Consider the following 23,408-nt stretch of genomic DNA (forward strand, 5'->3'; position numbering starts at 1 on the left):
GGGTGGTATGGGAACATGTAACAAAAACAGAGCATGAAACATGGAGGCTTTTAGATTTTCAGCATCTCAAGTTTTGACCTCTTTACAGGGAGAAAGGCTATTGCAAATAGACTTGTAGTTTTTGAATGTATATTTTCCTGTTCCAAAAGAGTAAGCATACAACAGGACATTACAGGAAGACGAAGAAAAGTCAATCTCACCTTTACTCCTTTATTTCATTGATTTCATGGTACACACAATATAAGGTAATTTGCTCAAACCATAGCTTGGCTTCCATAGTTAATCCTAGTAAGGCCAGTCACAAAAATATACTATAATGACACAACATATTTGCAGGCAGAACAATGTGTATGAAAGGTAACTGTTTTTCAGAGCATAAATAACAATGAAATTGTATTAAAAACCACACCATTGAACACATTTTATGAAAATAAATGGTAGAAATCAAGGTCCTCATCCATCTTCGTATGGGGACATGATAACATCTGCAGTGAAGAAGGTTTTTTCTCTTCTATTACAGACAGAAATGTAGGTTTTTGTTTACCACAGAGGGGCTCTGCTCAGCACCCCCTTCCAGCTGCGAGAGTCTGCAACCTGCGACAAAACAGGGAAGTGTGTGCAAACACAAAACAGAAAAATGTGCAGTAAGAAACACATCGTATGCAAAAACAACGGAGAGACTTAAAGAATATTGAAACCTTTGTGTATGTTTCTGAGATGTTTGCAGCTAAATGAAAAATTACAATAAGATGAAGTATTTATTTTTGTTTGATCAGAATGACTTGCCTGCATTCTCTTATGAAGAAAGCTCAACTTCTGGTTGAGACATTCAATCTCCTGAGGAAAGACAGAGGCCATGGTCACGTGGATGTAGGGATAACTCTTAACAGTATAACCGTAAAACAAACTATCCCCGTAATATTGTCATATTTTCACAATATTATCAAATAATTGTTCATGACTAAATGGTCAGGGTTACGCTCATAGGCATGGCTGTGTTATGGTTAACATTGTGTTCCCTGTTAAAACCAGAGGAAAATACCTGGCTTAGTTTTTCGTCGCGTCTGAGTTGGATCTCAGGCAGAAGCTCCTCCAGTCTCTGAATCTACAATAAAACATGGAACTTAATTCAAAACATGATAATGTTAATTCTTAAACAAAACTTAATTCATGTTATGCTTTAAAATTCAGACAAAATAAAAATTGCATGAAGAAACAGTCAATTCGCACATAATAATATATTTACAGTAAAACAGGTAAACAGACTTTACCAAACACTATGTATTTTAGTATAGTTCTCAGCTGTGTTTTCCTGCACTTAATAATCTCCTCATTGACACATAAAACATAATGAAGGCTATTTCAAAGGAAACACAAGAAAGCAATGTTATGTTAGAGCAGCCCTGCTGATTAAACCATGAATCATCTGCGATAACCAAACCTCAGTTATAGTAATATGACTGTGTCTGTCTTACCCTCCTGTCAATAGTCTGTAGCCTGGTCTTCATGCTCTTGTTCATCACGGTCATGGGAATGGTTCTGGGTGCCGGACGCACTGGGAACAGAAACATCACAACCTGTCCAGATCTGGATCCACAGCTTAAGAAAACATTATCAAAGGGAACAAAACGTGACTCCACTCTTACCATGCTGAAAGATCTTGGATACTTCAAGCACATAAGGCCTGTAGTAAAAAAAAACACATGTCACCAGATGATATGAGTAAGTGCTTGCACTGAAAAGACCGACTACAGTCAAAGACTCCTTACACATGCTTGCTGTTAGCAGGGATCAAGCTGTTCAGAGGGATCAGACAGCCACGATGATTCCTTACCTGCAACCATAGCAAAGTTAAATGAATCTTTCAACCATTTCAGCAACAACCAAACGCTTGTTTTCAAATCAGTATTTTTCAGTATTCAGTTTTGTTTTCACCTTGTGTGTCTGTGTTTGCATTAGTTTGTCATTGTGGCAAAATGTGCTGGAGGCCATTGGCTCTCCCACGGTTTGTCCTTGTGACATCACTACTTTTTTTTCTTTTCAACAATATCATGCAGACATATAAATATCATTCAGACAAATCTCTCACATGAGGACAACATAGTTGTTTTACCTTGAATATGACATCAGAAGAGTTCAGCCTAAAGGTAGTGCTGAGAATCTGAAAGAAAAAAAAAATTAAACCACCAGAGCATTTCAGTTATTTAGGTATTTTCATAAATGATCTCTAATAATATTGTAATGTTTATATATTTATATCTGATAGGTGAGCAAGAACATATTTACAGGTGTGATTATAATGAGGTTGAAATGCACACCTGTATGACCGTGGGGACCTCAGCTGCTGGAGGAATGGACACTTCTCGAAGAGCCACCACTCTGTCATCTGCAACAGATACAACATTAGATACTGTCTCTCTCTCTCTAAAGGCTTTATTAATGAAGAATATGTTTTCTAATTCTGTATAGTTTAGTGATAAGCTGTTTATCTATGCCCACTTATATATTTTGGTTTTATGTATAAACATACAAACAAGATGTCTTGAAATAACAACTATTGTAAGCCGATCACGATCCAGTGCAACGTACACAAGTGTGATATTGACCCTTAAACCCTCTAATAATGTTTTTTTTTTATTTACTTTATAAGCATATTTAAATGATGTGTTAACCAAAAGAGCACTATTGCAACCACAAACACACACAAATACCCGGGATCATTTAGTTACTTTAACATTACTCCCATATTCACAGGACATAGGATTTGTATTCACTCTTTGAATAACTAAATCAGAGATCAGGGGCCTCATTTATAACGCTGTGCGTAGGATTCACGTGGGAAGGTTGCTTACGTAGTAGAAATCCAAAAAATAGGTACAGACATTTTCCGACATTTTCCGATTCACCAAACATTGCGCACCGGCGAGGAAAGTGCGTACAGTACTTCCTACGCCGGTTTCCCTTTATAAATCACAACCGACTCGAAATGCGGTGCAGCTTTTGCGGGCTTCACGTAACGCCCATATTTGCCTATAAATAGTCAAAGAAACGCCCATTCATTCATTCATTCTGACTGACTTTATGAAGAAGATCGCAGGAAATGACGACAGAACAGCTAAAAAAGACATCTCACACCGTGTCAGATTTTGGTTATTTTGGGGAGGTCGAGATAAATCATATTGTTTGGTGGATGCAGTTTGAACCAGAGTAGCAGCATGGAGGTCGGATCGTCACCAAAATAAATAAATAAATGGCCCGAAAAAGGTTCATGACAAAAACAATACACATAGCCTTCCTCAGGCAGTGTGTTTGTACCGGGGACAGGAGACACCCCCTTGATGAGAAACTGTAAGAAGTGAACGGGGAATCCCCCCGGTGTGGAGTCATGACGACCAGTGCTTGAATTGGAATGAAAAAGGTGCCAGTACTCTACAATCAGCAACTTTTTCAAGTCAATTTTATATATACAGCCCACAAACAAGAATTTGGCTACTATAATGCTGGTGGGTTTGTCTCTTTACTACTGTATATTTTAGAAAGGTTCACTGTACTTAACATTTTTTATGATAGGCAGCGGATATGGCTAAAGCTCAGTAAGGTCAATATTAACTGAAAATATAGCAATCAAAGTCTAGATCTTCTGCTGAAGACACATGAAGCAGAGACCTTTCAGGTGAGAGCCCCTCTGGTGGTGTTCAACATTACTGACAAGGAAACAAAGCTCTGGTCAGAAGCATTTTTTATAAAAAGCTTTAACAAAATTAAGTATTTCTGTACATTTTGAATGCAATCTAACTTTCCAACTCAGAAAACGAAAAACGAAAAAGTGCCAAAAGTCTTCTCACATGGCTGAGCTGCTTTGCAATATACTTCACCACTGAAGAATACAAATATGTATAAAGTAAACTATGATGCAATCTAACTTTCCAACTCAGAAAAATGATAAAGAGCATGAACAAAGAACATGTAAAAACAAATGCAAAATGTGCACAATCTAAAATGAGAAACTGTAACTGCAAGTAACAAAGTCTGAGCCATGGTAAAGAGTTACATTGAACACCAAGCTGATCAGATAACTCCCTGGTTGGTCTGAAGTCCTTCTATCTCCAGGATCTGTACAAATCGGCACATTATGCCAAAAGTCTTCTCACTGGGTGAACTGCTTTGCAATATACTTCACATTGTTAGAAAAGGCTCCAGAAGGCCTTGGGGACATCAGTATCAGGGGCTGGAGCTGGACAGGCTCTTTCATCAGCACTTCTCCTTCCCTTTGCCAGCCAGGACCTCACATACTGTTCCGGATTGAACTGTCCTAGTGATGGTCCATTACATTTAATGAAAACCAGGCTGGACAGTCGGCTGACAGAGAGAGCATTCCTTTTTGCAGTAAGGATATCGTTCATGCAGCTGAATGCCCGCTCACACTCACTAGTGGAGACAGCGATGTTTCGGACTGCTTTCAGTAGAGGTTCCATGGCAGCAGGTGTACGGGATGCCCTGGTTTCCTTGTATTCGCGAAAGCCCTGAACAGTCTCTCTTCTGTCCACTTTCAGCACTTCGCACAAACGTAGCACCTCTACGTCCCCATACTGTACGTCTAACTCCTCTTCAGGCCAACTTCCAGGATGGATAACTTTCATGTCCTGGATTAGCTGATTGTCCCGGGCCTCCCGGCCATGTAATGGGATTTCTCTTGTGCTGACATGAGAGGAGGTTGTGGAAGTCATTCTGTGTCTCAGATTCTCTACCATACTGCGGAAAAACTGACCTGCATGAATCTGTACAAGCCTGCCATTCTCACGCAAGGCAACACCCTTGAAGGACTTCTCAGCTAGAGCTGTATGAACTGTAGTCATGTGTGGGCCAGGCATGGTGACCATGGATTCAAAAACTCGTATTTCTCGAGTTAAGAGCCTATCTGCTGTAGGCAGTGTCATCTCTCTTTTTTGGAGTTGCCGAGAGAGGTCGCTGAGCTCTGTGAGCGCATCGTACATCAGTCCCAGATTGCTGACAAACGTTGCAGATGTGAGCACATCATCCAGGCCCTTGTACTTTGCTCTGTCTCTGGAATCCCTGCTCGTGTCGTTTGCAGCATTTGTGAAGTGATCATGAAGCACTCGGTAGTTTTTCCCAGACTGCTCTGACGCTCCTTTCACTTGAAGCCACCCAGCGGATGGACAAAACACGCCCTATCACCAGGAGACGCTGTCCGACTGCTTGCGCACACTGCGCTAACTGCCTCTGATTTTTGGGGGAGGCATGGAACAAGGAATAGAGTTTGTCAAAAAAGATCTGGAAATGATTGAGCCCTGAGACCTCCTTGACCACATCCCCAACTGCCAGCTCTAGACGATGATTGGAGCAGTGCCACACAAACAGGCTTGGGAATTTACTACACAACTGGGTAGCAACGCCTGTTCTCTTCCCTAGCATGACTGAAGCCCCATCACATGCAAAGAAACGAAACACTGACCTAAAAAGTCCTCGTTAAAATCTCTTCCAAGACACTCCATTAACGCCTTTGTGATGTCATCAGCCGTTGTTCCATCCAACTCGATCAGCTCCCAAAAAAACGTTTCGGGCTCAGCATCAGCTAATGCTGAGCGTAGACACACAACAAGCACCGTTTTACCACTAATAGTGGTAGATTCATCGACCAAAACACAGAGTTTTCTTTGGTTTTCTGTAATGTCTTTTGCCATTTTTTTCTTCAGCTCATGAGCTATGTGGTCGATGATTTCGCCACAGGTTTTATTGGAGTGCAAAACCCTGCCCACGTTCAGCCCATTCAGTTTCTGTACATTCAAATCAATTGGCATGTCTGTGAATGGCCGGCTATGTTTGCCAATTTTATATGCCGTTCGAAAAACTCTGATAGTGGTGTCTAATTCAGATTTATGCATAGACTGCACTTGATGTTGAATAGTTTCACGTGAAGCAGATGTAAGGATGTCAGCAGCTTTTACATGGGCTTGTGATTCTTTATGTTCTTTGATTTTTTTTCCTCAGGCTAGCTTGTTGTTTGCCCTTGTCAACACCGAAATGAGACACTGCACACTCACCCCATTCAGTTGACAGTTTCAGTCCTTGTCCAGTGTGTATTCCCAAAGATTTGACATCTCTGCATATCCGACATCCTAGCTTCTATCTTTAAGAAGGAGCCATGCATTGGTCTTGCAAAAATATTGCACCTGGTCCGTTGTCCAGCAGTCAGGTGCATCGCTTTGCCCGGTGTTGGTGGTGGCAGTTGCGCCAGCAGCAGCTAACGTTAGAGGCTCTGGAGGAGGCGGCGGAGCTAGTGCTAATGATAATGCACTAGAACTTGGAGCAGGAGGATCAACCAAAGAAAGCTCCCCATCAGACACAATTTCCAACACAGGCACAGCATTCTCTGTATTTGAAGTTTCTTCCGGCGACAACCGCTGTCTTTTTGCACTTTTATTAATCCACGCTAACATTTTAGAAATGCTAATTTGTGACGTGACTTGCTTTCCTTCTCTCGGGGGCGTGCCTGCTCTGTTCTATCACGCTACATAGCCACCCACTGGGTGGGAGTTGCACTGCATAAACACAACACACGTGCATCTAGGTATGTAAATTGTAAAGCATTAAAACATGGTTTTACTAACAGTTTTCAGTATGTTGTTACTTCGGCATTATTATTATTATTATTTTGAAACGTGTATTACTATTAAATCACGGTCAAATAGGTTAATTTTGACATAGTCGTTTCCACCACAGTATTTACATGGAGAAGATAAGCCCCGCCCCCTCTCCAGCACGTTCTGTTTGAATGACAGGAGTAAACAGCTGACAGCCGCTGTGAAACTCCAGCGGTTAAAGCGATGAGAATGTCCGTTCGGCACCTCATGACGCATCTACTGAGTACCGGGCGGCTGTATATATATATATGGATGTATAATAAGAACGGCGGGAGAGTTTTGAGTACTGGCACGGTGCATGAGTACCGGAGTACCGCCAGCATGCCGGTACTGAGCAAGAAGTGCCGGTACTCCATGGGTCAGAACCAGAAGTGCCGGTACTGCGTACCGGTGCGTACCGGCCCAATTCCAGCACTGATGACGACTGGATCTGAATGATGTTTTTGTATTTGGTGGTTTGTGTTCCAGCTGTCGATCAGCTGTGCGCAGCGTCTCCACTGCAGCCTGTGCGTCTCAACCCCCCCGCAGCAACCCTATATCCACCAGTTAAAGGAAATACAACTAATGTGTTGTGTTATAGGCTATTAGCTGTACAATTTACCACATATGGTGTTCTTAGCTTCCATACCTCCTGTGTTTTACGAGCGACTTATCAAGTCTTGGCAAACGGCATAAAACACGATTAAACATGATAGTAGGCCAATATAAAACCATGCTCGTATCTATAGAAATGCAAAACGGCGTCAGTTTAGACGTAATTCTGTCCTCCTGCTTACCGCATCATTTATGAGAAAACATTTCATAACATTAACACAACATATTCGAGGTGGTTTTCAATAACATATCCGTATTTATTTATTTCTCCAAGTTATGTTTTTGTGTGCATTGAGGAGTCTGTTTGTTTAATCATTTTAAGATTGGCTTTAATCAATGTTTGAAAATGAATTATTCATATATGATAAATGAGAGGTAACATTTTATTTATGGTATTATTTCCACATATTTCTCTCCATTCTTCCTTCTGCCAACGGTGTCGCAGTTTCTCGTCTCTTCCGTTGTTGTGCTTAGTGCGTACGCATGGGTTAGTTTGCGTGGAGGACCGCACGTTTTCCCGTCAAGTTAGTATTTTATAAATCGCAAACATTGCGTAGAAACTGGCGTACGCCATCTTTTGAGCGTATATCCCTTTATAAATGAGGCCCCAGGGCCGCAGCCAATCACTCAACAGTCAGATACAGTTGCTGTTGTTGTTTTCCTCTTTGACCATTTATAGAAGTAGGTTTTAAAACAACTGACATTTGCAGAAGTTAAAGAAAACAACTTTCGAAAGGATGAATGACATTAGTATGCTGGATCCTGGATGTATGTATATCATTTCCATGAGCCTTACATGAGCCCAAATGTAGTCTTCAATGGGTTAAGGAGGCTGGTTGCCATGGACACAGACGCACACACAGAGTTCATCTTTAGCTCAAAAAATTATATATCGCTGATCGCAAAGTAAAAACAAAAACAGAAGGCTACGAACCTTTATTGTCCAGCCGTTTCACAGTGAACCAGACCTTTGATACTCGTGGTGATTTATCAAAACTGACGTGAGACATTTTGATAATCCGAACAACAGCAGCACGAGACATGAGAAGAAGCCTTCCTACGACATCCGGTCAGGGACTTTCAAAATAAGACCCTGGCCGAAATAAATCCATCGATTCTGCACTGTTGCAATTTGTTTTTGTCAATTATTTAAGATACACGTAATGTGTTTGGTCTGTTTTAAGTGAACAAATTGAACAGGGGCTCTCGGGGATTTATCTTTTAAAAAATGGGCTATGATATTCGAAGATAGCAGCATGAATTGTATTTTTTGCACCATACCACACGTATTGAAGAAAACACTTTATTACACTTAACCAATTAATGATGTATTGTTTCAAAAACAGTATATCTCAATGCAAATGTACTTGTCAAATATAGTGGAGTAATATAACACTATTTACCTCTGAATTGTAGTGGGGTGGAAGTACAAAGTAGCAAACAATTTAAATACTCAAGTAGACTACTAGTATCTCACCAGTACGCATGTGGCAGCGCCATATAGATAGACCTCTCTATATGGCGCTGGCATGTGGCAAACGAGACAACACGCGCCCGCGCCCGCGGATGACGTCATCACGGCAAAACGTCTGTGAAAGCGTGCGCGCCGCCCCGAGAGGAAGAGCCACACGCGTGATGTGTGGGACATAATGGTGGATAGGTAAGGACGATACGAGTTGTTTATCAGCTGTTGCCATATTTTCCAGTTGTTGTCTTGGACCCATCGGCTCGAGAGCCGCCCGCTGCCACTTCCCGCTCGGACAGAACGACGCTCAGGACTGCATCAAAATGCCAAACATCAAAATATTTAGCGGTAGCTCACATCCGGACCTATCTCAGAAAATAGCAGACCGCCTGGGTCTGGAGCTGGGGAAGGTTGTTACGAAGAAATTTAGCAACCAAGAAACATGGTGAGTTGTTGTAGCTGTTAAAAACAAGCCTAGAACCAGAGGTATACCTGATACGCAAATGTCGTAGCCCAGCGACATTTAACGTTATTAAATAGAAACGTGGTGTCATGGTGAAATTGCCGCGCAGTGTTGTTAGGAACTTGTAGTCCACCACGCATGGCTAGGAACTCATGCTAACTCACAAGCTGTCTGGTGGTTCTTCTGGGCCACAAAGCCATCTTACTGGCCTCAAAACTGAAATAATAATGTCCTCTCACAATGATAATATTTGGCTCATATATGCAGCTCAACTCCACGAAGTTAACCTCTATTAAGAAAAAAAAGCCAGTGTTTACTGTGTCATGTATCTCCTGCTTGACATGGTGTGTTAACTCCTTCGCACTAACTGCCGTTTGTTTTGTCACCTCTCTCCTGGCAGTGTGGAAATAGGGGAGAGCGTCCGTGGGGAAGATGTATATATAGTGCAGAGTGGCTGTGGGGAGATCAATGACAATTTGATGGAGCTGCTGATCATGATCAACGCCTGCAAGATCGCCTCTGCCTCCAGGGTCACGGCTGTCATCCCCTGCTTTCCGTATGCCCGGCAAGACAAGAAGGACAAGGTGGGGGTGAGGGATATCTGTCTAATTACTTCAGTCATGCCATTTGCCATCCAGAATCATGACGAGAAGCCTGCAGCCCTGTCCATCAGTAACTGCTTGACAAGCCGTATTCCCTTTTTGTATTGGTTTGTTTTCCTTTTCTCGTTTTCCCTATGCTTTGCTGAAACAGCTCCATCGCTTTTTGTTGTTTTCCTGTATCTATCCTGCTCATTGTCTGTTATATTGCAACATTTGAATGATATTTGCATATATGGGATTGTTTTAACTATAACATCTAATCTGTTAAGCATTACTATGATGCAAGAAAAAAAATGATTTTGTCATATGTGTATTATATTGCAATCTAGGTTTTATTCCTTCTATTTTATAGGCAAAATTGCAGTTGGGCCAAACATTTATTTTGAATTTATGTTACTGATCCAAATGAAAGAGGAATGTCTGTTCAGCCATCCTATGTACATCCTAGTGATATTTGCATATTACCTATCAATGCTCAAACTATTTTTAAATTACAAATTTTAAGGTCTAGAGTCGGCTCTCATTGGAATTCTATTTTTAGAAGTGAGCCATGCTTGCCTGTTTGGTTATTTCATATGGCTGAGTAGATCTATTTGTGTTGCAGAGCCGTGCTCCTATCTCTGCCAAGTTGGTTGCCAACATGCTGTCGGTGTCAGGCGCTGACCATATCATCACTATGGACTTGCATGCCTCACAGATACAGGTGAGCAGCACAAAAGCAAGACCTAAACAGCAGTATCCTGCCATTAATCTGTCATATGGCTTCAAATGACCTACATTAGAAACGTGACTTTCACAGTCTTGACTTCACATAGATGTCAACAGAGGGAGATATGAGCCTTTTATCGGTCCTTCCAACACATGTTCAGCTCCTGTGAACCAAGCTCATGTACCTCTCTTGTCTTTTTACAGGGGTTCTTTGATATTCCTGTGGATAACTTGTATGCAGAGCCAGCCGTGCTGAAATGGATCAAGGAGAACATCCCTGAATGGAAAAACTGTACTATTGTGTCACCTGACGCCGGAGGAGCCAAGAGGTAGTTGTTGTACCCTTGAGCATCTCCTCTGAAATGTATTTTGGATTAAGCTTTTGTATGCTTTGCTTATCACTGACAAGGCTCTGAATTGACTGCGTTATACACTTTGGCACTTACACTTTGGACATTATACTTTCCTTCTGCAGGGTCACCTCAATAGCAGACAGACTGAATGTGGATTTTGCCCTTATTCACAAGGAGAGGAAAAAGGCAAATGAGGTGGACCGCATGGTTCTCGTTGGAGACGTGACAGATCGGGTCGCCATTCTAGTAGATGACATGGCCGACACGTGTGGCACCATCTGTCACGCTGCTGACAAGTAAGCCCCATACAAATAGTCTTGAAGACCGGCATTGGGATGCTGCGATTCTGTCCTGATGTCAAACTGACTTGGAAACAGATCATGACTGGATTCAATTCAGAGATCTCTATTCAGAATATATCCAAGTCATGTGGAGTTTTGTCATTCATTATGCTGTTTCTATCCCTTAGGCTGATTTCGGCTGGTGCCACCAAGGTGTATGCCATCCTAACCCATGGCATCTTCTCCGGCCCAGCTATCTCACGCATCAACAATGCATGCTTTGAAGCTGTGGTGGTCACCAATACAATCCCTCAGGAAGAGAAGATGAAGCATTGTCCCAAAATACAGGTCAGGGTACAGCATGTTCCAGGGTTTGAGTAAAGGTTGCATTTTTAATCTGAAAAAGAAGCAATATCCCGAGCCAAAAAGAATGTAACGAAAAATAATGATATCAAATGTAGCCGTATTTAAAGTAATATTATTCAGAGGTGCAACTCCTCTGTTTGAGCAATGATATTTTGAAATTGTAACTTTTTAGTTCATAAATTACTTTTTTGCCATTATACAAATCATCCAGTCTAGCTATATTCACAACCTCTTCTCCTCTCTCCCTCCAGGTTATTGACATCTCCATGATTCTCGCTGAGTCCATCCGTAGAACTCACAACGGCGAGTCTGTGTCGTACCTGTTCAGCCACGTCCCCTTGTAACAAATGATGGCTCCCATCTAACTGTGTGTTGTTCCACCAAATAAGAGAAGAGGGAATTCCCTAACCCAAACATAGCAACGTTTTCTGCTAACTTACCATGAAAGAAAACTGATATCATGTCTGTTACTAACGCTGACCCCGTCACCCCCTTGAGCTGTTTATCTTCATGTCTGGCACCAAATCAATCGCAAGCAGCTAGGCCAGAATATTTATTGTACTTGGATGATTAAGTGTTTATCCACTGTGAACTTTGTCCCCTCTTTCATACAACTGAGGAACAGAGTTTCTTCTGACCAATTCACTTCTCCAGAAGTCATTTCAATCTAGTCTAAAGAGCTTGTGGTTGTCAGGAGAAGCATCTGCTATATAAAACTGTTACAGTGCTTTCTGTTACAATGACTTGAGTGTAGTTTTTAATGTTGCTCCTGTGTCCTCTGCCGTTTGGACGATGATAATTCATGAAGTGAATGTGTAGTGAAGTAGTTAACAGTGAAGCTCCACTCAACCAAGAGTGCCTCAACAGTCTGAAATTGAATGCATTTTTCCTCCAGCCTTCTCCTTTCCCCACCCTTTTTTAGCTGTGCTTATTTTTCTCCCCCAACGACTCATTTTGACATCTCATCGGGCTGTAAAGATGTTCTGGGATGTTTTGTTTTTTACTCTTGAGGTGCACTCCATTGAGTGGGGTTTGTCCAGGGTTTACCCGTCGAGGTTCGGCGTTGAAGGTCTTTCTATAAAGAAGCTCTCTGGTTTTTAGTTTAGGGTCTCTGCAGGCTGGAGCTCAGAAATGTTTACCTGCTTTTATTTTTTTTATGTCTGGAGGAAGGATTTGTCGATGTGCATATTCAAAACCTTAGCGTTTACTTTTTCAATAAGGTGAATTCTTGGTTGGCATCTAAGGATGAGTTCTTAATAAAATGATTTGTAACCTTAAATGTGGCACTATTTCTGATAACAATATGTCATACATAAATGCATATTCCCTTGCATAATTGCTAATAAAACTTATATGCAACCAGTATCATACAGAGCAATAACTGTTTATTTAACAGACAATTCACAATACATTTTTGCAGGGGCTAAAAGCTAATATCAATATGTCTGTGAATCAAATCAATGACATTTATATTTGAATAACGGGTAACTTGGAGAAGGCTTCTAAACAGCATTCAGTTGATAGCAATAACATTTAAAATGGAAAAGTATGTATAAAATAAGTAGGATAGGATTTTTCCTTGGGAACACGCCCTAGTACGGTAGAAGACAACAAGTTGATCGACAGACGAAACAACCAATCGCCCGCCGCGCAACGTATAGCATATTGGCCAATGGTATTAAGAGGCGGGCCCTCACGTACACCGGCAGATGCTCAGTGCGCCCGTTTACGACCGTCATACATGGACCTGATTGAGGGATGCTTCACAGTTTTCTCTGTATTAAGGTCAACACATGTAGAAAATGTGTTGCCATCGTAACTTCATTAATAACGAGAGATAAGCTCCATCCAAGTGCAGTCCAAGGAAACAAAGACGCCTTTGCTTCTCCATCACTGAACAGAGGGAAATGTAAAGGAACTACGTTATATAATCTTTATCGTTTTGCTTTTTCGCTGTTTACTAACGGCTTGCTGGGTAAGTACATTTCATCTCTGATATAATTTCTTTATATTTGATTTATTATGTAGGTGTATTTTATTCTGCAGTGGAGTTCCAACTTATGGTAACCTATGTTTTCTGTTTCAGTTTTGGTTTCAGTCTACATATTTCCTGTGTTTTTTCATTTTTATATATTATTTATATAAACATGTTAATATGTGCTGATTACTGACAGTTTACTGCGTGTAACTTATTTCTCTGTGGTTTCCTGCTCTAGTTCCTGTTTCATCCTCGGTTGTCAGCATCAGTCCAGCTATCCTGCATTGAGGCGACACTGAAGTGTTTGTGGTCAATTTGTACTCAGCTCAGGAATGGCAGGAAGCCTTAAACCTAAACAAGATGAAGAGGGCTGCCGGGATCAGATGGTGCGTTCCAACACCTTCTTTCACGGGGGGACCTCAAGTTTACTCTCCACCCTCATCACTTTTCCTGTCTACAAAACGGTTTTCCGTCAACAAATCCACAACGCTGGTGTTTCTGAGGTAGTGAGGCAGCTTTACAGTGAGGGACATGTAAAGCTCTACAGGGGCGTGGTCTCACCACTTCTGATGAAGACCCTGGGTAATACTCTGCTCTTTGGCCTCCAGGACACCATCCTCCATCAGTTCACCCCATCATCCCAGAATCTCATCTCCCACTCAGCCTTGCCTGCTCTGGCTGGGTTTGGTGCAGGCATGGTAGAAGCTGTTGTTTGTACCCCCCTTGAGCGTGTCCAGAGTGTGTTGCAAAATGGCAAAAACTACCGCAATTTACCCACCCACAAAAGTATCCTTGTCAGGCTGAATGCACAGAAGTGGTCCTCAGGGTACTACAGAGGCCTTCTGCCCATCACAGCCCGCAATGCTCTTGGCAGCTTTATCTACTTTGGCCTGAAGGAACCGTTAAATGCTGCTGTGGAGGGACAGGGGCTGTCTCCAGTGGTTTCCTCCTTCGTCTCAGGGGTGCTGAGCTCCATGGTTATCAGCTTGCCTCTCTATCCACTGACTGTGCTGGCTGCAAACATGCAGAAACAGGTGGGAGGGGAGAATAAAGGGGTCATGGCTTCGTGGAAGACGCTGTGGGAATCTCGGCAGCGGAGTGTGGCTCTGCTGTACAGAGGAGGTTCTCTGGTTGTTTTGAGATCAGGCATTTCATGGGGAATCACCACTGCTATCTATGACATGCAGCAGAAATATTCAGGCTGAAGGGCAGTTCAAACCCTACTTTCATGAGGTGCTGTAATCATTGTCTTTTCACTGTAGACATTTTGGCCTGTCATAGTAGAAAAAGCATATTGATTTTAACATGATTGGTTGTGATCAATTCATGTGTCACCCTAAACTGTGCCATGTATCTCACATGAAAAGATCCTGAAGCTGAACCATCTAAAAGGAATTCATTTTTATTATTTACACCTCTGCTTTTCCTTCTGCGACATGTCAACAAGGTTTTGGTGGAAAAGTTCAATGGAAATTGCAAGTTTAGCCATGATGCATTAACTAGTTCAAATCAACACAGCATACTGCCAATCTTTGTCAGAATGCCAAAGCCAGGGGAAATCACCACTGCCAGGACTTGAACCAAGGTCTCTATAGTGGTTGCTGAATATTAATCATCAACCAATTTGAATACAGTAATAATAGACTTCTATATTGTGGGCATGGAGAGGGTTGCAACAGTTTGAAAGATTTTCACATTTTGATAACCATCTCAGAAAATATCCCAATTTTACAGTATAGAATTATAATAATAAACTTGAAAACAAAATAAAAAGAATAATAAATTGCATTTAACTTTAACATGTCATGTAACTAAAGTGTGTTAAATGACAATGTAGCAACATTATATTATCTCCGTCTTTTTTCATCAATACTGTAGAACAGCAAATGATATGTCAACCGTCATTCAGGTAAACCTTGAACAGGTACGCTCCAATCTTACTCGTGAATCCCAGGTGCCTTGTATTTTTTATGTCTTGTAGAGACATTTCATCAACTAACCTCCTCAAAGTTAGTTTACTCATCAGGGGGAGTACAGCTCAGGCGAAAAAGTGTTTTTATTTTCCTCTAGGCCTCTTGAGGAACTATTATTTTTACCTAATGGTAGCTTGTAGATACAGTAGCAGTAACCCACATTATGAATTTGGGTGTGGATTTTGTAAAATATGGATTCCAGCAAGGCAGGATCTAAAGAAAATTGGCTTCAGTATGAAAAAGTAGCATTCCTAACTTTAGGGCTGGACCCAAAAGGAAGTGAAGGTCAGAATATTGACCCCTGTTGCCTTGAACTCGTCTTTTAAAGTGCTTAATCATTTGACCATTAACTGCATAAAGGGAGATCAAAACATTTGTATTGTGTAATGTCAAAAGATTTGTGAATGTTATGTATGATAAAGATGATACATGTGAGTTGAAGCACAGGAACAAATAAGACAAAGTTGTACAACCCTGTTGCCTCTCAGCAAGAAGATACTGAGCTATAATGCCGTTGGTGCTGTCCTGTGTGAGTATGCATGTTCTCCCCTTGTCTGCATAAAGGATACATAGACATGCAGGTTACATTAGTCAGAAACTAAATGTAAATATGTTATCATGTGTTGTCTTTGCTTAAAATAATCTTTGATTTATCAAATCTAGCAGATTAAATAGCAGCAACATTAAAGTGAAGAACTCTCAGAATTATAATCCATTATACAATATACATTAAGAAATGGGTCATACTGCTCATACTTTTAACGGAGTACATTTTGAATGCAGGACTTTTGCTTGTAAAACGTTTATACTTTGTGGTATTACTATTCTTTGAGTATACCTGAGTACCGTGTGTACCCCTCTGAACCTTTACTTTCTTCTAATTTACCAGAACAACCTCATATTATATTTTTTCAGAATACAAACTGTTTCATCAAAGTGCATTAAAAAAATCAATCTTATTGGCCAAATAGTTTTGTGTTTTTGTGATGTAGCCTACATCTTACTATTGTCCTATTGAAAATTACTTTTGTCAAACCATGTTATGCCTCAACCAGTCCAGTAGATGGTATGTGTGTGTTAAAAATGAAAAAGCATCCAGATCCATGACAATGGGAGCCCAGTGTTCGTGCATTTTTCCACCCAGGTACGGGGCGGAGGAACAAATGATTGAACAGATAACAGCATTCCTCGGCAAGAACAGGCAGCTGTGCCCAGGCAGCAGCCTGTCATATTTCAGGGAAGTCAAGTAGCAAGCGTGTCCAATCAAATGTATTCCTGGTTTGGGAGCCAATCAGAGCCAGCATATCGGTGTCCATGTTGGCGTACAGAAGGGTGTGTTGACTCTACTTAAACCGTTGTCTTTTCCCAAATTACGCAGAAGCATTTTACCCGTAAAGAATCTACGCACATCTGCACCAGGTAAAGTTTTTCGGAATGTTCTCTGTTTTTCAGCTCGACCACTAAAAAAAGATACCTAACTATTGTTATGCGAAGATCATTTTTTACAAGGAAATGCGTTTTAGGCTTCAAAGGCGTGTTGGAGTTTTTCTCCTGCGCCACAGATTTTTCATACAGTTAGTTTCCTGTTTTATTTCCTCTGTTAACTGTGCTGTGTGTAGTTCACCTGGAAGCGCTGAATTCCTCAGCAGGCAGGCTGTTTTACTGCATGAGTTTGTTTGTTCTGCAGGTTATAAAGTTTGTTTCTTGCGACTGGCTCGCATTACTCCAGAGTTAAGCCAAGTTCTGTTTTTTTCTTAACTGAGGTGGGGCTTTCTTTGTAAACCCGCATGGGAATGCCCTGCAGACAAAATACATTTTGTGTGATTAAATGTCAAAGGGCTCATGTTTTGATGCTTTCTTCTGCGTTATTTTAACAGTTTTTAATGCCCTTTTTATTTTTTTTAGCATGTTTTGCTTTTGATCCTCATGTTAGCTCTCTTTCTCTCCCACTTCCTCCCATTAGACATCTTCCAAAATGAGCGCCAAATGTCCAATCAAGCAGGAAGTGGTGGATTTTAATAAGGGAAAACTGAAGAGGACTGAAACTGCCGAAAAATGCTGTCTTCCAACGTTGGAGGGTAGGTGTTCAAAACAAGTCTGCTCCCATTTAAAAAAATAAAACTATCATCCGCCCTTCACCAAGGTTTTCGACTTCCTATGGTCTGTGTTAGTCATACATAAACTCCTCCCTGCTTATCTTTATCAAGGCAACGGCAAACATTGCATTACTGATAAATTGCATGTACACACCCAACCACCTGAGAGCTCTCCTTGTTCTGTTTAAGGCCAACCTGTTCAGTGGAAAAACATAACCCCACCCTCATCTGTGTATTATATTACTTCTGTCTCTTTTGAAATGTTTATTATATGAAGCTTCATGCCAATGGCACTGGGGTTTGAAAAAGAAAATTGCAGCCACTTCGTGCAAATAGTCCAAAAGAGGCACAGATGTACTGTGCAGTAGAAAAGCCTGATTTTTAGATCTGGTGTGACCTGACTCGGCAGGAAGAGGGGAGTTTAAGTTAAAGCGTGGCAAAATGCTCATGTCGGCTTTACCCTGAGTCGTTAATGACAATTTTACCTGTAGAGCTATTCTATGTTGCTCTGAAATTATTGTGCCGGTGTTTAATATTGCTTTAGCACAATGTGGACCTTTTACTTTCCAGTATTACCTTAGTTTCAAGCATTACATTGAGAATATGTTGCTTAAAATAGATATTGTAGACTTTTCCATGTAAATAGACTGACTTTTCTAAGTTACAATTAAACTATGCTTGAGCCATAACATTTGACCATAACTATTTAACGAAAAAAAGTTGCATTCTTCACAGTTTTGAGTGAATCATATTATATAACTGTAATCATATATTTGTTTATTTCCCTGAGTCTTCAGACTTCTAAGTTCATAGCTTCATGTTGCTGATGAGATCATAGGCATAAAATACATTAAAAGGGGCCACTCCATACTTAGTTAAATTGTCTTTAGGATAACTGTACAGTATACGAAAAGTCTTCTGTGTGACTTTATGGAGCTGTGTAAAACTGGTTGAGGTGTGGGGGCTGAAAAGGCACTGACATTGTGCATGCATTCACCTCATAAAGAGGCTTATAATTTGCATTATGGGAAATGTAAAGATATCTCTGCAGATTTTTTTAAATAATTTGTTTGTCTATTGCAAAAGAGTCCCCCTTCAAATTCCCTAACATATATATATATATATATATATATATACAATTCAGAAAGAAACCAAGGGGGACTGACCCTGTCACTGGTCACTGACCAGTGACAGGCAGTTATGTATTCTTAATCGTAACAGAGCCAAACTCATGACTGGATCCATGTGTCGCCCCAGCTGCTTCACTGTCAAATCTCACCCACCATGCAGAGTCTTTGACACTGCTGCTTTAGATTACTATTCTGTGGTGGTACATAGACTTTTTTTTAATTTTTTATTAAATGAATGCTTCAGGAGGATGTTTAAACAGTGCTACATCAGTTCTCTCTTTTGATCACACAGCAATTCGTGATGAGAAGTTAGCCATTGAAGAGGTAAGTTCCAGAAACGTACCTGCCGCAGTCTTTCTCTTTCAGTCCTGCTCTTCTTCCATTTAGGAATCTTATCCTTCACCTCGATCTCTGCTTGTACATTTCTCTGACACTCTAGTGCTTAAAGTAGATCCTGCGCAGAATACATGGTCTTCTTGCTTTGGTCTTTTATCTTCTGGAAAAAACCGTATGTCCTCAAACTTTTTTCCCCACTCGGCCACACCTTTCCTTCACTTTCATATCTTCTCTGAGGTTTATTGGGGTATGGGATTGTAGTGCAGACTACATCTTGAATGATGAAATGCACATGGGATCATGTCTTAATTCTTTCATCTGCATTCTCTTATCATTTGTACAGGCTGTCCAGATTAAGATCTGTGTTTTGATTTTTGCTCTCCCACTTTTTTCCATTAGAAATGTGCCAAAGAGCCACTCAATAAAGAGTTGGAAGGGTTTCAAAAAGACATCCTCAAGAAGGCGGAAACGAAAGAAAAAAACCCTCTTCCAACAACTGAGGGTAGGTTTTAAGCAATTTGAACCCAAACCACAATGTTTTCCTTAATGTGAACAAGTAGTTCTGTTGCCTAGACTTTGTGTGGTTTGGTTTGTGTTCAAAAGATTACATCCCTGTTACATTGATCATCTTGTATATGTCTCTGTCTCTCTTGTGATCACACAGTAATTGATGCAGAGAAGGTAGCCATCGAAGAGGTAAGTTCCAGAACGTACCTGCTGTGACTCCTCTCTTTCAGTCCTGCTCTTTCTCTAATGACAAATCAAGTCAATCATCCCCGCCGCTATTTTTCTGTGATCTAACACTGTATTACTACAAGCTGACAATGTTTAGCTGCAGTTTGGTTATTGGCCATTTTTCCTAATCTCTTTCTTAACCACAACACAAAAACGTAGCTTTCTGTTCAAGTAGGGCGTTCGAATCCCCATACACACTCTTGTGGAACTGAACACCTGTAAATAACAGAGTGTAACATGACGCAGCAATAGAGCTGTTTGTTCATTGTGAGGGGGCTGCTACGTGTTGTGACCGGTTACATAACTCCAGAGTTCAGCCCAGTACTGTCTTTCTAAATGGAGCTGGGGCAGGATTTGTGTACCTGTGTTGGACTGGAAAATCCTTTTGATGAAATGATAATGGGATTATGTGTTTATTCTTTGTTTGTTTAATGTTTTCTCTCTTTATCACACACTTTTCTCCATTAGCAATTGGTCAAAGAGCCACTCAATGAGGAGGTTGGGTCATTTAACAAGCAACAGCTCAAGAAGACAACCACAAAAGAAAAAAACAGACGTCCAACTGCCGCGGGTAGGTGTTTAAAAAGTGTCTCTCGGCACTGCCCAGTATTCTGGTTTCTTTAGCTCCTCCCAGCAAACAATTTTGAAAGGCAACAGCAGACATTCCTGCACTGATTAACTGCAGATACACACCAAACAAGCTCTTTCTCAATCGGACGCCAGGCTGCTTCCGTATTGAAGAAGGTGACCCTGCTGGTGCATGTCGGCTTACTCTAAATCTTTAACTTCAATCCTTCTCAGGAGAGCTTTGCTCTTTGGCAGTGAAAGGAAGAACCTGTGCTCTTTATAAATGAGAAGTTCATTCGATTAGCAATGACTCATACCTTTGATCAATACAAGTGGTGGTTTAAATATAGATATTGCTGTGTAACGGATATTTCTGAGAGTTTACTGACTTAATGGCTCTGTTTTTCTTGAGCTACTGTTGAACTACATTTTGGCATTTTCCCTAATCCTGCAAATCCTTTATATTTTACACATGAAGTCATGAGGAGTATTATACAGACTATGAAACTGTTGTATAATGTATTTTGTGGCTCTGAAGGAGCTGTGTACACTTGAAGAATACCGATTTATCATGGATGGCCTATCGCTAACTGGGAGACTGGAGTTGAATAGACATGGCTTATTACCTAATAGAATCTGCCACTCGGTTGCATTGTGGGAAATGTGGGATCCTTTCTTTTTTTTATGCGGGCCCCATACTAAACTGTAAAATACTTTTTAAAAAGGGCCGTGGTAATTGCTCAAACTTTGATTTTGACTTCCGTCACTTCTTCAGGCCGCACACCTATACAGTAGATTTGGCTAAATAAATCAGTGGTTTTTTTTTTACATTTTATTTTTAATACAGGATGATATTGTTTAAACGGCATATTATATCAGTCGAATCACCATGTTTGTCTTTCTTGTGATCACACAGAAGTTGAAGCGGAGAAGAAAGCCCTGAAAGAGGGGAAGTAACTGAACCGTGCCTGTCATGATTCCTCTTTCAGTCCTGCTCTGTTACCGACTCTTCTTCTGATAAAGAATACTGTCCAGTATCACGCCGCCTGCCTGTTTGAAGAAGTGTTTGGGCTGATGCATTGGAAAGGATGTTCTGTACTCCTTGTAAATGAATGCAAGAGATGTATTTTTTTGTTTTTTGTCTGTGCTGATTATATGGGGCATGGAAAAAGATAACAATTAAAAGGATTTTTTTTTTTTCAAAAACATGAATTGCTGTATTAATGGAAATCCACCAAAAATATATTGCACCATAAGTATGACTGTAAATGTTGTCCTTCAGAAATATTCTAAGAAATGACACTCAAACATAACACTTTTTTTTTTTTTTATTAAATAAAAATGGATATGTTAAACATTTGATTTGTAATTATTTTTGTCAAACAGTCTTTCCAAGCCATCTTGCATTCAAAGCTCAGTTATCACAACAACTTTCCAATTTGTTATCTATAGACCTCGGGCATTGCCGCTTTAGAAAGTAATCTGGATGGTTTATGTATTTTCAGTCTAGGCTAGGCTAGAAATGAGTAAATGCACCCCAAAATATATCTGAAAAGATAGATTTAATGTATTTAACTAAACACATGTGTAGTGTTTTGAGTCATAAGATCTACCTAAAACACCCGTGTCCATTATTGTTATTGCACAATAAGTAACCAACAAGTAGGAAAATGGTTCATCAGTTTTGTGGGTTTATCAATCCTACGCGAAAGCTACCATGTTGATAATGGTAACAATAAATGATACTGCTGGACACACTTTAGGGGCTTAAATCCAAGCCTGTTGTTGAAATGTCCAAGATTTTTGAATAATAAAACTAATCCATGCTTGTGATCATTCAAATTATATTTGACTTGGCTGTACATGAGATACATTTAGTTAATTTGAATTCATTTGTGAATGGTTGAGTGAATACATCTAATCCAGTTAAATGCTCTTTATGAATTACAACAGGTCCAATCCTGCCAAAGAAAAAAGGTGGATCTGCTTCCGGTGTTACACATTCCACACTGCCTTCATGGCTTGCCTTGGAAATGTCAGTTTGAATTTAGTTGCCACATGCAATAATGTCACATTTACCTCAAATGCATATAAAATACAGCCAAATATTCAAGTTAATATTGTATCTTTGCAGTATAAAAATGCTTTGGGAAGCTCAAGGATCAGTGGCTGAATAGTTTTTTTTCTCGAACTATGTATGGGGATTGCTTAAGATAATACAAGCTGTGTTTTTCCACAACAGGCCTGTTCGAACATGCTGACACTATAGCATGCTGGCACTTGATGCAAAGACATAGCGTGTAATTATCTTACATTGGAGTTAAGGCACCAAAATTACAGCTTGTGCACATGTTCCTTCTGTTGTAAGGAAGCCTGTCAAAGTTCATAACAAAATAATACTTCCCATGGGAATGATAGTTTTTATGAAATTGGAAAGTAATGGAATGCATGTTGTTTTCGTTTCTGGATATCTTTGTGGCTCAGACGAGTCTGTGGACCATGACACAAACTAAACAAGGCAGCACAAGAAGAGAAAGACCAAGTAAGGACACAACTCTGATAAGAGGATGACACAGACTTAAGATCTGATGTAATGTATTTTTTAATCATTCTAAAGCCATAAAGTAAAAATATGTTTTTCTTGTATGTGAGTGCTGTAGCATTTCATTGTCATGACGAAACTGCTTATTAACAGATCCACCTGATTGTTTTTACTGCCTGTTGTGTTCAATCCATTTATAATCCCTGCGTCAACTTTATGACAAGTGCACACGATCTCTCAGTGAACCAGTTGTACAGGTACTTTAGAGCGGCATCACTTCCTTTGGTTCCCATTAACCCACACAATTAGACAGGAACAAACTACCAGACATTGTCTACCTAATGTAGAGCAAAAAGAAAAAAAATGAAGACTATGTCATTAAACTACCCCTGCAAAACAACCAATATATCAACTACCGTGTGCTTAACAGTTTTCATGTATGCATTCATAACACCATTTATTTGTTTATTTTCTTTAACAGTTTCACTGGCCTGCATTTCTGTATGCACAAATAAAGAAGTCCCACATTTTTAAGTAAACTTTTTTTGTGGGATTCC

General features: G+C 40.4%; 3 protein-coding genes across 8 annotated transcripts; 2 read left to right on the forward strand and 1 right to left on the reverse strand.

Moving 5' to 3' along the window:
- Positions 1–193: 193 nt before the first annotated feature.
- Positions 194–8,794, reverse strand: si:zfos-1056e6.1 (uncharacterized protein LOC107988029 homolog). Of its 3 annotated transcripts, none has more exons than XM_034232660.1 (9): positions 8,734–8,794; positions 2,319–2,386; positions 2,114–2,161; positions 1,770–1,834; positions 1,647–1,684; positions 1,476–1,555; positions 1,043–1,105; positions 787–837; positions 194–594 (listed from the first exon to the last, which is right to left on the reverse strand). In XM_034232660.1, exons 1-9 carry the CDS (start codon positions 8,741–8,743, stop codon positions 541–543), a joined length of 477 nt encoding a protein of 158 aa, XP_034088551.1. In that variant the 5' UTR covers positions 8,744–8,794; the 3' UTR covers positions 194–540. The 3 variants fall into 3 exon arrangements, with proteins under 3 accessions (XP_034088551.1, XP_034088549.1, XP_034088550.1); XM_034232658.1 differs by lacking the exon at positions 8,734–8,794 and adding an exon at positions 8,191–8,344; XM_034232659.1 differs by lacking the exons at positions 787–837; positions 8,734–8,794 and adding an exon at positions 8,191–8,344.
- prps1b (phosphoribosyl pyrophosphate synthetase 1B) lies at positions 8,794–12,773 on the forward strand. Of its 4 annotated transcripts, none has more exons than XM_034232656.1 (7): positions 8,794–8,916; positions 9,585–9,768; positions 10,391–10,489; positions 10,699–10,823; positions 10,970–11,143; positions 11,317–11,476; positions 11,746–12,773. In XM_034232656.1, the coding sequence occupies exons 1-7, from the start codon at positions 8,906–8,908 to the stop codon at positions 11,836–11,838; spliced, it is 846 nt and encodes a 281-aa protein (XP_034088547.1). In that variant the 5' UTR covers positions 8,794–8,905; the 3' UTR covers positions 11,839–12,773. The 4 variants fall into 4 exon arrangements, with proteins under 4 accessions (XP_034088547.1, XP_034088546.1, XP_034088544.1 ...); XM_034232655.1 differs by having other exon boundaries at positions 8,798–8,916; positions 9,585–9,774; XM_034232653.1 differs by having other exon boundaries at positions 8,847–9,166; positions 9,585–9,774.
- A 299-nt stretch (positions 12,774–13,072) lies between these two features.
- LOC117556994 (solute carrier family 25 member 53-like) lies at positions 13,073–21,666 on the forward strand. Its single transcript, XM_034232657.1, has 8 exons — positions 13,073–13,469; positions 13,711–16,864; positions 17,409–17,523; positions 18,964–18,995; positions 19,407–19,509; positions 19,672–19,703; positions 20,211–20,313; positions 21,226–21,666. The coding sequence occupies exon 2, from the start codon at positions 13,805–13,807 to the stop codon at positions 14,675–14,677; it is 873 nt and encodes a 290-aa protein (XP_034088548.1). The 5' UTR covers positions 13,073–13,469; positions 13,711–13,804; the 3' UTR covers positions 14,678–16,864; positions 17,409–17,523; positions 18,964–18,995; positions 19,407–19,509; positions 19,672–19,703; positions 20,211–20,313; positions 21,226–21,666.
- The last annotated feature ends 1,742 nt before the right edge of the window (positions 21,667–23,408 follow it).

Source organism: Gymnodraco acuticeps, unplaced genomic scaffold (genome assembly GCF_902827175.1).
Source record: "Gymnodraco acuticeps unplaced genomic scaffold, fGymAcu1.1, whole genome shotgun sequence".
Taxonomy (NCBI): Eukaryota; Metazoa; Chordata; class Actinopteri; order Perciformes; family Bathydraconidae; genus Gymnodraco; species Gymnodraco acuticeps.